A 12,688-nucleotide genomic window follows, 5' to 3' on the forward strand; every position below is an offset into this window, starting at 1 on the left:
TTCACAGGCTCTCTTTTGTTTTAGGAGCTCCTGGGAGAGAGCCAAAAATAGCATTCAGTACTGAAGAAGGCGTCCTGTTGCAAACAGAAAGCAGCAGGAGGTGTATGACAGAGGGATGAGAAAAGCCTGCTTGGCCCTCCTCCCCACTGACTCAGAAGGCCAGAGCTCAGTCCTCTGCCCCTGACCTTGCAGAAAAGCCATGTTCCAAGTTGGCTTAAGGGGCACAGTAGAGCTACCAACAGGCCAGGCAGGGCCCCGGCTTGAGTCGGCTTCAGCACTCGGGGCGGGTTCTGTGGGAGGCCACATGGCAGGCCCCCTCCCCTGGCCGGGGACACGCACAGGGTCACCTTATTACTCCACGGGACCTTAGCTCTTACCAGTAGATGTTTACATTCCCTACTTCAGGTTTCTTGTCAAGAACAGAGCTGAGAGAAGGGGTAGGGCAGGGCCGACAGCACCCCTTGTTGGGAAGAAGTGGAAGTGGGTTCTTAACCTCATTTTACCTGGACTCCTCACTGTGTTTTGAAATGCATAAAATAAAATTCATAGGATTATGATAGAAACCAGTTATCCCGTAGTACAGTTCTGTCCCGGAATCTGTGCAAGACAGGATGGCATTCAGCATCTCCCAAGAGCCCAAGGTTAGGCCAGCAGGCAGGGCTCGTATTCTGTCCTCCGCCAGCGCCACGTTACCACCCACCCCAGCCCCTGAGGAGCACGGGAGCCAGCCTCCCTTTCTAACGGACTAGATTTATTAATTTATTTAAGGTAATTAACGTATTAGTTGTCGGGCCAAAGGATTTGTAAAACATTACACCAAAAGGAGAAAACACAAGCAGTCAAAACCAGCCCCTGTTAACACGCCCCAGCCCTGGCACCTGGGCTTGTGACTCTTGCCCAGGAGGTGCGGGAGGAGGCAGGTCTTAGGACCAAGCCTGTGGTCACCAGTCCAGCCAGGGCTGTGCGGAGGGGGTGGCGTGGACTTGGACACTGAGGTCTACGCACTGTATACGGCAGTTCTGAGGCACAGGGGGGCTGCACGGCCCTGGCCAGGGCTGAGCCTGGCACCGTGAATAAGTTAAATAACAAAGCCCTTAAAATCACTAGCGACAGCATCACCGCGCCCCTCCAGAGGCGGCAGTAACCAAAATGTAGTGCTTGGAATAAAACGGAGACGCCACTCCTAATCACCCACCAGGGGGAATACAAAGGCACGTCAGTCATAAGGGACAAAGCAATAGTCCTTTAAGAGGACTTAGGCATTAAGGTAAGCCGAGTCCCACTGAGTTTCTGAGTTTTTTTTTTTAAGAGCTTGGTCTGGGCAGCACTGTCAGCTCTAGTTTCCCCTCTAAGCTGTTCAGAGTCTATGTTGGCCCGGGGCGGGGTCTGGCAGAGGTGGAGCTGGGGGTTGGGTGGGGACCTGGCCTTGAGGGGCGGTGTTCCCACTCTCAGCTCTCCAGTGTCGCACGTGGCCTGACGGGCCTTCCGTGGCTCCACTCAGCGGCTCATGCAGTTCTGGACATCCACAAAGCCCAGGCGTTGCCTGCGTTTCCGCTGCTCCGTCATCTAGATTTAAACAGATGCCGTCAGGTTGGATCAGGCTGCCCAGAACCCACCCTCCCTCCCAGCTGCGGTTCAGCCCTGGCGGCAGGCCAAGACGCCCCCAGGGTGTAGCAGGGATGTCAGCCCCAAACTCTTGTCCTCAGCGCGTCACAAACCACTGATTTGGTGCAGCTGGGAAAGCACCCCACCTAAAAGAGGGGCTGCCGATTTCATTTAGTCACAGCCAGATGGAGCGGAGGATGCTCTGGGCAAGAGGGGATCTTTCTTGAGAAGCGGAAAGAGGTCTTACCCTGCCGTCACCAGTCAACGCCTGAGGGGGACTCGCTAAAGCAAGGGAGGCCCCAACACCGGCACGAGGTTCCACTCAGCCCTGTCTTTCTGGGGCGCAAGGATAGGGGCCACGACCCCGTCTAGCTTTCCACAGAGGGGAGAAGTGTGTTTGGAACATGTTTTCCACCCCAGACCCAAGAACAGGAGCCAGCAGGAAAGGGGGCAGGGGGAGCGTGAAGGCCCCAACATCCTCCCCCACGCCACGAGGCAGGCCCTGAGGCTGCCGGTGTCCTGCCAGGACAGGGCTAGGGGCACACCTGCTCCTTGAGCTCGTTGAGCTGGGCAGTGAGGTGGGACACCAGCTTCATGGTGGAGTTGAGCTTGTCCTGAAGAATTCGGATCTCGTTCTGCTCCCCCTCCCCCTCGTTGCTCACCAGTGACATGGCCCGCATCCGGGGGAACCAGTCCAGGTTCTTGTTCTGAAAAACATCACCAGTGGGGTGAGCGAGCTTGGGTCCAGCCTAGGAAGGCCTTGTTTAGAAAAGCAGTTGTGTGGGGGGAGCCTGCTACCACACCCTTGGCCAAATTACTCCCCAGGGATGTGTCACGGGAAAATCTGAATTGACCTGTGTCCTCCCCGGGGCCAGAGTGAGCTGGCAGTGACCCTGAGGGGGCGGGGAGGCCACAGCAGAGACAGGCCAACCTCCGTTAGACAGCCCGAGTCTCCCCCTGGTACCAACACCACCTGTTTACTCTCCTAACACCCTGCGAGCGGTGGAAGGCAGGCCTCTGCACCCAGACCCTGCCTCTCCTCCCTCCCTTCCTTCCTTCCTTCCTCCCGCCCCGACAGCACACCCCACACCCCAGGAAGATGCCAGTCAGACAGATGGTGCGTTGAGGGAGCAGAGCTCTGCTGAGGGTGGCTGGCATCTGACACGTGAGGCAAAGCCACGTTTCCCGGGACAGAGGCAGAGCGGGAGGGGACACCGAGCAGCTTTCTAGTTCCTTGTGGCAAGCTCTGAGTTCTCAGATCAACAGATAACACCTGCGCTCAAAGACCAATCCAAATACAGACTCAAAAGACGCATAGAACTTCTCCCCACACCTTTCTTTCCTTTTAGGCTGCATTTTCTCTAATGTGCAATAATCTTAAGATGCACTACATCTGATGGGACTGATGGCATCCTTTACCCTAAATGCGCCCAGACCTTTATTACTCACTGCCTTCACTCCCTTCGCTCCTGCATTGGAGTGACGGTTGATTTCTCCTAAGTTTGACAGTTTATAGTTCATCCAGACACCCTCTTGGCCTGCGGCCACCCAGGCTTCAGAAAGCTGCCCTCCCTCTCACCCAGCTAGAAAAGGCCCCTCAGAAAGGGCCACCGAGCAGCCGCCACAAGCAGGGCCACCTCGCCTCAGGCACCCACGGGCCCCGGACGCCATGCGCGTCCTCTGGGGGCTTTTTTCCGGAGGCACCCCTGCAGCACAGCAGCTGGAGGAGCTCCTGAGTAGCCGAGGTCGGCTCCAGCTGTTCCTTGTCCCCTGCTGCCTGTTAACAAGTGTCCACAGCTGTCCTGACCACCCCCCCTCCCCGGGCCCACACCTTGATCATCTGGGCCACGTAGCTCTCGGGCCCTGTGTAGTCCGTCTTATTCTTCACACGGACCAGCACAATGAAGTACAGGTAGTTCCACATGTTGTGCTCGAACTTGATGTGCTCCTCAAATGACACCGTCTTGTTGTCAAACTTGTCCCTCTCCAGACCTGCGGAGGCAGGAGGTGGGGGTGAGGGTACAGCAGGCACGGCCTCCCGATGCACTGGGGACGTTGTTCTTGGGCTGAAAGTTCTGATGAATGCAGGCGACAGCCCACTCTGGGCTCTTTAGGTCACTTCTATTTAGAGCAGCAGCCACACAGCCATGGAGCCCCCGCCCTGCCGCAGCACAGAGGGGACCATGGGAGCAGACGCCAGGATCCCGGGGGCCGGGGAGCCGGAAAAGCTTGGATGAGGGTCCTGTCCTACAGGGGCCCACCTGCTTCTTTGCCTGCGGTGGCTGTGAGGGAACCTGCACCTCATACCTAGGGGGTGGGGAGAAAGGCCCTGGACTGAGACCAGAGGTTTGAGGCCACTGACCAGGCTCGTTTCCTCATCTGAGACCCAGAGAGTTTAAAGGGAGGATTTCTGAGGCCCTTTCCCACTCCCTTCTATGACTCCAAGTTCGGGTAGGGTCCTGTTCTCCCCAGTTCTGGGATGAGAGAACAGCCACCAAGCCGTTGGCCCCAGGGCAGGGCTCCCCGGCGGCCACAGGAATCTGGGAAGGGCCAGACTGAGGCCGACAACGACGGCCACGGCCTCCTCAGGCAAGAGCCCAGCCTCACCACAGATGAAGCACGTGGTCTTGAGAATTTCTTCCTTCTTCTGCTTCTCACTGCGCAAGTCGGCAAAGGTGTCGATGATCACCCCAAAGATGAGGTTCAGCACGATGATGATGACAATGAAGAAGAACAGAAGGTCATAGACCACGCGGGCCGGGAAGAGAGACTCCTACGGGGGGAAGGCAGGGAGGCTGGGGTCAGCAGCCCCCATCGGAAGGGAATAAGGGCATCTGGCTCCCAGGGCCCTGAAGACGGCAGAGAGGACCCAGCCTCACCACACAGAATGAGAATCACAATCAGAGGCCCTGAGTGTGGATGAGGACTCAGCGGCCGGGATGAGGCCCTCGAGGAGTCTGGCGTGGGGAGCCAGGCCTGCGGGCATGGCCCACCCCTGACTGCTGGTTAGGGGAAGAGCAGCTCTGAACTCCTCTGCCTGCCCTCAGGACACCTGGTCTCACTCGTTCTAGAAACCCTCTGGCCAAGGAGAAGCTTCTCACCCTTGTGCCACTAGGGACAGACTGACATTCTGAGAACGTGGGGCTGCCCGAGCCAAACCCTGAGGCCTCCTTATGGAGCCAGCCCGGCTTCCCCACCCTGCCTACCCTGGCTGCGGGCCAGGGCTGCCTCTCAGATGAAGCCGCTGTGGCCGGGGACCCGCCCGCTGCCTGACTCACGGCTTCCCTAGCCGGGGAAAGCCGGGTGCCAAGGTCTTTCCTCAGAGCGTCTACAGTGAGCTGGTGGGGATGCCTGGGTAGACAGGGGCCTGGATAGCTCAGCTACACCGTAACCGCACGGGACTGGGCGGGACAGCGGGGAGAAGGGGACGCAAAGGTGCAGGGACTCGCAACCCCGAAGATGGAGGGAGGCCAAGCTGCTCTGCTGGCCATGACCTGAAGGCGGGGCTGGGCCCCCGTGGACTGGGGAGGGGGCAGGGGGCGCTCACGTCTTTGGAGGGCTTGCGGAGAATGTCGCCCACACCGCCACCATTGCGCAGCCCGTGGTTCATGACGGTGACGATGCACATGAGCAGGGTGTCACAGGCCCGCTCCGTGCTGTCCAGCTCCTCATCCTCTGCAAGCAGGGTGTGTGCTCAGCCCCGGGCCAGGCCACCTGCCTCTGCCCCCACCGCACCTGACTCCCAGGACGCACTGCCCTCACCTGCCAGGACCTCGGGCACCACGACCCCTGAGACACAGTCCATGTTGTCCCCACTGCAAGTGTCCACAAATGTGGCAGCTCCATGTGGCATCCCCAGGGGGCTGGCTGGAGGGGACAGGATCAAGATCAGGAGGTGCAAGGACTGTCCTCATCATCTCCCCAGCTCTGGGCCCAACATCACATCCTCCAGGAAGCCTGCCCTGATCCTACCAGTTCCCCACTGCCTGGCTACAGTGAAGGGTCTCCATGTACCTGCCCCCGCCGGGCTGTGCTCCAAGGGCCAGGAGGGGGGTCTGCACCCCTAGCCCTGGCGCACCGGCAGCTCCCACAAGTACCGAGTTTAACATGAACCACAGGATCTTCAAACAAGAGCAACCCAAGGCGCTCCCACTCCCTCAGTCTGTCCAGGGAAGAGGGAGGCAGTGAGCTAGACCCCCACCCAGAACCCAAGAGGAGAAACTGAGGCAGGGGGCCTGGTGGGATAAGCTTCCAGGCCCTGGTCCCAACTCCAGCCACTTGTGCAGGCCCCTCATCCCCACATGCCCGCCCAGGAGAGGCGCCCCCAGACCTCTGGAGTGGTTGCTGGGCAGCCGGTCGACCTCGAGAATGAAGTCATCCTTGAGGAAGAGGAAGCCAACAATGGAGAAGAGGTAGACCAGGATGAGGGCCAGCAGGGCGGTCAGCAGGATGGAGCGGCCGTTGCGGGTCACACTCTTGATGACATTGAACAGCGTCTCTTCGCGGTAGATGAGGTCAAAGAGCTGCAGGGCAGAGATGGGGCCGCCGCTGGACCCACGGGCTGCCTGCCTACCAGTGGTTCCCCCCGCCTCCCCCAGCGGCATCTGCTCTTGGGCAGGCGGAACCAGGCTGGCGGGCCTGTTGGGGCCGTCGTCTCTGAGGAACCTGGAGTTCCAAGGCCCGGGAAACGGAGAGGTCCAGGAGAAGGCTAGAGGGTGGAATGGCCAGCGCATACCACATGCAGCAGGAGAAGGATGGCCAACACTTACGGTGTGCTTGCTATGTGCCAGGACACACTCTACACAACTGTTGTGTGTTAGCTCACTTCACCCTCACAGTTATTCTAAAGGGCAGGTGCCGTTAATTATCCCCATTTTACAGATGAGGAAACTGAGGCACGGGCAGTTAAGAAACCTGCCCAAAGTTACACAGCTAGGAGGGGCCACACTGGGATGTAAACCCAGATGGTCTGGCTCAAGAGTCCAGGCTTGGACCCCCACTGTACAGGGAAGATGGGGCCATGAGTAGATATCAGGGCCTTGAAGGCCAGGCTGGGGTCCAGCGGAGGAGGACACTGGAAATCCACTCCTCCCAGCCCAGCAGCAAGAGGTCTGGGGATGGGGAACTGTTAGCAACTGGCAGGAAGCCCCAGCTGCCTGCCCCTGCCCCTGCCCAGCCCCACCCACGCCTCACCAGGATGCTGTAGAAGAGCTCATGGGCAAAGAGGCCCAGGACACTCGTCAGGATGTAGCCCACGTGGTACAGGAACTCCATGTCCATGACCATGGCCTTATAGCCCCGGATGAAGGTGCCACGGTTGCCCACGAAGCTCACCACGAACACGATCTTGTTGGTCAGCTGTGGGCAAGTGCAGGGCATGGGGGTCAGTGCCCTACCACCCACCCTGAATCTCTACCCCTGTTGCCAGGCCCAGCCGGTGCCTAGAGCAGAGGCGAAGGCTGGGTCTTCAGGGGAGTGGATCTGAGCTGGTCCTGCTCATCCTGGCAAACACAGCCTTAATGAAAATGCTTCCTGAAATGCATCTGGGCTTCTGGGACTAGAATAGAGGAGAAGCCCCTTGGGTCCCCAGCTCCAGGAAGAAAGTGAGATGCAGATAAACGAGAATGGGTCAGAGAAGACCGTCCTTAGCCTTTACGGTGACTAGACAAGTTAGGAAAAGGCACCCCCCACGTGCTCGAGACACTTTATTTCTACCTGTCAGGAAACTGTCATAACACATATATCTTTGATGTCCTCAATATGCCTTCAGGCAGTGCACAACTAACACTGGGAACCCAGCAGCCCTGAAGCTGGTGCTCCAAAGCGGCTCCCGGCTGGCTGGCTCTGAGTGCCTGCTGCCCCGAGTTGTCCAGGGGAAAGAGGAGACAGAGTGGTCCCAGCCTCGGGTCTATAATGAGCTTGGGATCCCAACACAGGGACCAGGGGGAAGGGGCAGAGCAGCAGGCCAGCTTCGGGTCCAGCTGCGTGACAAGCCCAGGAGGGGTTGGGGGTGGGCGGTGGGGGCCCTCTGGCACTCACGTTGAGGGCACCCAGGATGTTGAGCGTGGGCCCAATGCCCAGGTAGTAGATGGAGCGCAGAATGAGCGCCACGATGAGGGGGCGGATGCTGTAGCGCTTGGTGAACAGGGCCGCGATGGAGAAGCAGATGAGGATCCAGAACAGCAGCGAGATGAGGGGGGAGCCCAGCACACCTGGGGGCAGGGAGCAGGGACAGGGTGGCTTGCTCCAGCCCACCTACCCAGCAGACCCCAAGAAGCCACCCCTTTCTGGGAGCCTTCCCTGTAAGTTCCTGCTCACCCGGCTGTAGGGCCCCGCCCATCACACCTGCATCTGGAGGCCTAAGGTAGGAGGCCCTCTCCATCTGCTGCTACCGTAACTGGTCTCTGCCTTGTATGTGTGTGTGCTGTCTCCAGAGGTCAAGGACCCTATCCATCCCCGCGATGAGGTGCAGAACCCAGAGGCCAGTGAAGGGGCTGCTTCTCCCCACTCTGCATCCAGTCCCCTCAGAGCCTGGCCGGCTCACATCAGAGGAGGGAGCATGGAAGGCTCAGGGCCGCCACCTGCCAGCCCTGCGTCCTCACCTGTGGATGCACCCTCCACGTAGGGGTAGAAGAAGGCGATGATGATGTTGATAAAAACCGCCAGGTTGAAGGAGATGCTGCCCCACAGGGTCATGCGGCAGGAGAACCAGTAGATGAGTGGCATGCCTGGGGGAGGAGGTGGTGGGGCCAGGGTAAGGGGGGCCCCTGATTAACACCATCTGCCCACCCCATACCAGGCCGCAGAGCCTGAACAAGCTCCAGGCCCCACTTCAGGAGGAAAACGTGATCGGAGCCCTCCTTGGGGCAGGGGTGGGACCACCACCAGTAGGCGAGGGAGGCAACAGGGGCATCAGTGAGCGGCTCCAGCGCCCCACCCCCGCCCTCCTGCCGGCCCGCAGGGTCCTCACTGCGGAGCTTGCGCTGCCACTCCATCTCGTTGTGCAGGAAGGAGGACTGGTCGAAGAAGTCGCTCACTTTGCTACCCTGCTCATCCTGCTCGGTGGTGGTGAAGAGCCGGTGCTTGGTCTCCTCCGTCAGGAACTGGCAGATGCCAGGCACCGGGAACACGATCTGCTCCATGCTGCGGTCCTGCCGCACGATCTGGACGCACACGGGCACCTGGTCACATCTGAGCTGTGGCCCCCAAGGGCCCAGCCCTCACTCACGGCCCCCAGCTGTTCTCAGGTCCCACCTCTATCTGAGACGTGTGGTTCTCATAGTAGGCCAGGGGGTCCTCCTCTTCCTCCTGTGCCGGTGCTGAGGACTTGAGCATCTGTGACAGCTGCTTGTTGTTGAGGCTGAGCTGGGGGCGGGGGGGAGGGGATGCCGAGGTCAGGCCCACCCCCACCTCCATGCCGGGGCCCAGCTCTGAACTACACCCCACTGAGTGACCCCCAGCTAGACCAGATCCAGCCCCAAAGTGGGAGACAATCCTATAGGACAGTCAGCACCCTCCACAGTCCTGCCCAGGTGCACCGCTAGGTCCTGCTCCAGGCTGCCAGATGCCCCAGACCCACACCGCAGCCTTGCTCCCACTCCTCTGTCCCAGTGACATCCCTGGCCACCAGGCCGGCTCCCACCGGTCCTCAGCCCCGCCCCCCAATTCTGAGCTGGCTCTTTACTCAGGTTCAAGCCAAGGCCTTGGGCCACAGGTCTGCCCTAAGTTCCTGGCCCTGCCCCCAGCCTCATCCCAGACTCCAGCCAGGATCTGAGGTCTCAGCTCTGCCCTCAGCCCCGCCCCCGAGTCATAGCCACGCCCTCCAACTCCTAGCCGCACCCCCAATACTATCCCATCCAATCTCCCACCCAGCCCCGCCCCTAGATCTAAGCCCCGCCCCACACCCAGCCCTATCCTCTGGGCCCCCACCATGGAAGAGATGCCCTCGGCCTCCTCCTCTTGGATGCGCTTCACGGGCTTCAGCAGGTGCTGTAGCTGCTTGTTGTGCCTGGAGAGCTGAGTGAGATGGCAGCGCAGAGTCACTGGGTCGTGGTTGCCGGTGGGAGCGTGGCCGCTAGGGCGGGGTCGTGGGGTGGGGCCGGTACCTGCAGCGCCAGGATGTAGATGTTGTGGCCCACTTCACGAGGGCTCACGTCCGAGTTCTCACGCTCCTCCTCCTGCAGGTAGGCCTTCTTGATGACGTCCACCTGCCGGGGCAGGGGCTGCTGAATGCCCTCTTCCTGGGGCGTAGGGCGGGCTGGGCTCTGATCCCCTGGTCCGCCTCCCCACCTGACCGCCAGCCCAGCCTCACCAGCTCCTGGGGCCGCAGGCTGATGAGGATGCGCTCGGCGTTTTCACTGTCGTGCCGGCTCTCCATCAGAGCCAGGAGCAGCTTGGAGGCGTTGTCCTGGGGGAGAGGAGGGAGGGACAGGCCACAGTCTGAGGGCCCCCGCCACCCCCTCCACTGACTACTCCGTAACAGCCTCTCTTGGCCCGTAAGTCCCATGGCCTTCTTGTTCCCCACTTATCCCCAGGGCTTGCTGTGACAAGGATGCTGCGTATCTAGTCCACCCACAGGCCACCTTCCCCCACCCTGTGCACCCCCCAGACAGCAGACACGGACACAGGAGGCCCTCGGATAAACCCAGAACATGTCTGCTTCTAGAGCAAGTGTACATCCAACACGTTTGCTCACACATGCACTTGTGTGTACAAACATGCACACATCACACAACTGCACGTCACCCATGCTTACACACGTGATGCCCACACTGCGTGCGCACACACACACACACACACAATGCTAACATCACACACACCAGCATGTACACTCAACACACGCATCACATGCACACCCACGCATGCTCACGTGGGCTGCCAAGGGCCCCACCTTGAGTTGCAGCACCAGGTCCATACGGTACTTGCACAGGGGACTGATGTCATTGAGAATCAGCGCGGTGATGATGTCTATGCCATTGGACTCGTGCGTCACGATGCAGGTCTGGCAGGAGGCAGGGGTGGCGGGTGACACGGGGCCTGGGCCCCCTCAGAATCGTGGCAGCTCCAGGGGCCTCGGTCTGTCCCCTGCCCGGCCTGCTCCATCCTCCCCCATGTCCACGCTGCCAGGCGCCACTCCGACGGCTCACCTGGTTCTCGTGGCAGGGGCCCTGGCAATACTCGGTGAGGGTCTCCAGGGTCTGGATGACGAGGCCCACGTTGTCCTCGTTGATGTAGAGCCCCAGCAGCCCCAGACCGCCGGTGGTGCTGCCGCACATGATGTCCAAGAACTGCAGAGTCTCGCACACCAGGTTGTAGTTGGTCTTGTTGTTCTGGCAGCGCAGGAAGTTCTGAAGAGCACAGGAGGGGGGGGGGCGTGGCATCGCTGCAGCAGGGAGGGAGGGGCCCGCCTGGGGACCGTGATGCTGCAGGCTGCAGGGGTGGGGGCCTTGCCAGACTCAGAGCAGTGATGTCCAGGCCGGATGCGGGGCACAGAGTATGGGCGGGGTCAGGAGGTGGGGCAGGCCCAGGGAGGCGGGGCAGGTGTCGGGAGGCAGGGCCGGGAACAGGGAGGCGGGGTCAGATGGGGCAGGGCCTCACCTGCAGGTCCCGGTTGTGGTTCTCACACAGCAGCTGCAGAAAGCGCAGGATGGGCTGCATGATGAGCACGGACGTGCCCATCTCGTTGCTCTGCACGCGCTCGCCCACCTCATGCCCCTGACGCAGGCTGGGGCCCAGCGAATAGCGGGATGAGGAGCTGGGCATCCAGAAGGAGGCCACGCGGCCTGCCGGGTGAGGCCTGGTTAGGCTGGGGCTGCGGGGAGCCGCCAGACCCTCACCCTCACCCTCTGTTCCCACCCTCAGTCCCCAGCCTGCCCACCTTGCCTTGTGCCCACGTCCTCATCCCTGGGGCCCGTGACCCCACTCACCCTACACCCTCTGAGCCTGACCTTTGGCGGTGGGGTCTGCTGGCTCCCGGTCCTCGCGCGGCTGGCTGCCCAGGTCGCTCATGTTGACGGCCACCGTGGACTTGGTCTCCTGCTGGGCCCGCTTCATGCGGTCGTGCAGCACCTTGAAGAAGCGCTCTGACTTCTTGTCGCTCGTCATCAGGTTGTAGAAGGATTTCTGCGGGTGGACAGTGAGACGGGGCAGCCTCAGCACCAGGCCTGGCTCTAAGCAGCCCTCAGCGAGACCCGGGGGCTCCATCCCGTGCTGCAGGGACAAGGTGGCAGAGACAGAGACGCCCCTGTGCCCTGCGCCTAAGGCTGGGGTGGGGGGCAGCCAGGACCAGCAGAGGTGGAGGAGGAAGGGCCAGTGATGCTGGAGGCCTGCACTAGCTTCCTACCCACCTGCATCTGCCCTTGACCTTCCGTCAGTTCCCCACACAGCAGCTAGAGGGGTCTCTCTGAAGTCTAAGTCACATCCCTCCTCTGCTCAAAACCCTGAATCTTCCCCAGGGGCAGGCCTGGGCCCACAGTGCCCACGAGGCCACATGATGGCCTGCCACCTCCCTGACCCGAGCTCCTCCCATTCACCCCTCCTCCACCCCCTCCAGCCACATCAGCCACTTCCCCTTCACGGCCTTCTGCTGCCGGCTCTGCCCCGTGCGCCCTGCCCCACTTCACGTGCTCACTTCCGGGTCCTCATTCAAACGGTCCCCTCTCAGGGGTCTTCCCCATCACTCTTTCTGAGATACCCCTGGCCCAGAACTCCTGAAGCCCCCTGCCTGAATTACCACCATCCAGCATGCTCTCCGTATTACACAGAGATTGCAGTTAGGGACTGCTGTCCCCACTAGGATACGAGTACCAAGAGAACATGGGTTTCGTCTCTTTCCTTCACTGCTGAATCCTTAGCGCCTAGAACACTGCCAGACACACAGAAGGCACTTACTAAATGCAGACTTATGGGAAGGATGAATGAGTGAGTAAATAAATGAATGGAGATAAAATAATCGGAGAGGGCTTTTGGAGATAGTCGGCCTTTACTTGGACACCAAAGGCTGAGGATGTGGAAGAGGAGGGAAGGAGACCTGAGCAGAGGCTGAGAGGCAAGAATGGTGGACTAATAGGGGGCGGGATGGTGG

The 12,688-nt window shown here is 60.5% G+C and overlaps 1 protein-coding gene across 4 annotated transcripts in view; it reads right to left on the reverse strand.

The window, feature by feature from the left end:
• Positions 1-730: 730 nt before the first annotated feature.
• Positions 731-12,688, reverse strand: part of ITPR3 (inositol 1,4,5-trisphosphate receptor type 3) — a 66,812-nt gene continuing 54,854 nt past the window's right edge. For all 4 annotated transcript variants that reach the window (XM_033864409.2, XM_033864410.2, XM_033864411.2 and 1 more), the window contains 19 exons: positions 11,553-11,727; positions 11,203-11,387; positions 10,752-10,952; positions 10,496-10,606; positions 9,917-10,012; positions 9,711-9,812; positions 9,535-9,621; positions 8,860-8,970; positions 8,576-8,768; positions 8,208-8,333; positions 7,645-7,817; positions 6,799-6,963; positions 5,936-6,128; positions 5,368-5,472; positions 5,153-5,280; positions 4,213-4,378; positions 3,437-3,597; positions 2,151-2,312; positions 731-1,566 (listed from right to left, as the gene is read on the reverse strand). In XM_033864409.2, coding sequence (XP_033720300.1) covers positions 1,498-1,566; positions 2,151-2,312; positions 3,437-3,597; positions 4,213-4,378; positions 5,153-5,280; positions 5,368-5,472; positions 5,936-6,128; positions 6,799-6,963; positions 7,645-7,817; positions 8,208-8,333; positions 8,576-8,768; positions 8,860-8,970; positions 9,535-9,621; positions 9,711-9,812; positions 9,917-10,012; positions 10,496-10,606; positions 10,752-10,952; positions 11,203-11,387; positions 11,553-11,727 — 2,709 coding nt within the window. In that variant the 3' untranslated portion in view covers positions 731-1,497. The remainder of the gene's footprint in view (positions 1,567-2,150; positions 2,313-3,436; positions 3,598-4,212; positions 4,379-5,152; positions 5,281-5,367; positions 5,473-5,935; positions 6,129-6,798; positions 6,964-7,644; positions 7,818-8,207; positions 8,334-8,575; positions 8,769-8,859; positions 8,971-9,534; positions 9,622-9,710; positions 9,813-9,916; positions 10,013-10,495; positions 10,607-10,751; positions 10,953-11,202; positions 11,388-11,552; positions 11,728-12,688) is intronic.

The sequence above is a fragment of the Tursiops truncatus genome, chromosome 10, assembly GCF_011762595.2.
Source record: "Tursiops truncatus isolate mTurTru1 chromosome 10, mTurTru1.mat.Y, whole genome shotgun sequence".
Taxonomy (NCBI): Eukaryota; Metazoa; Chordata; class Mammalia; order Artiodactyla; family Delphinidae; genus Tursiops; species Tursiops truncatus.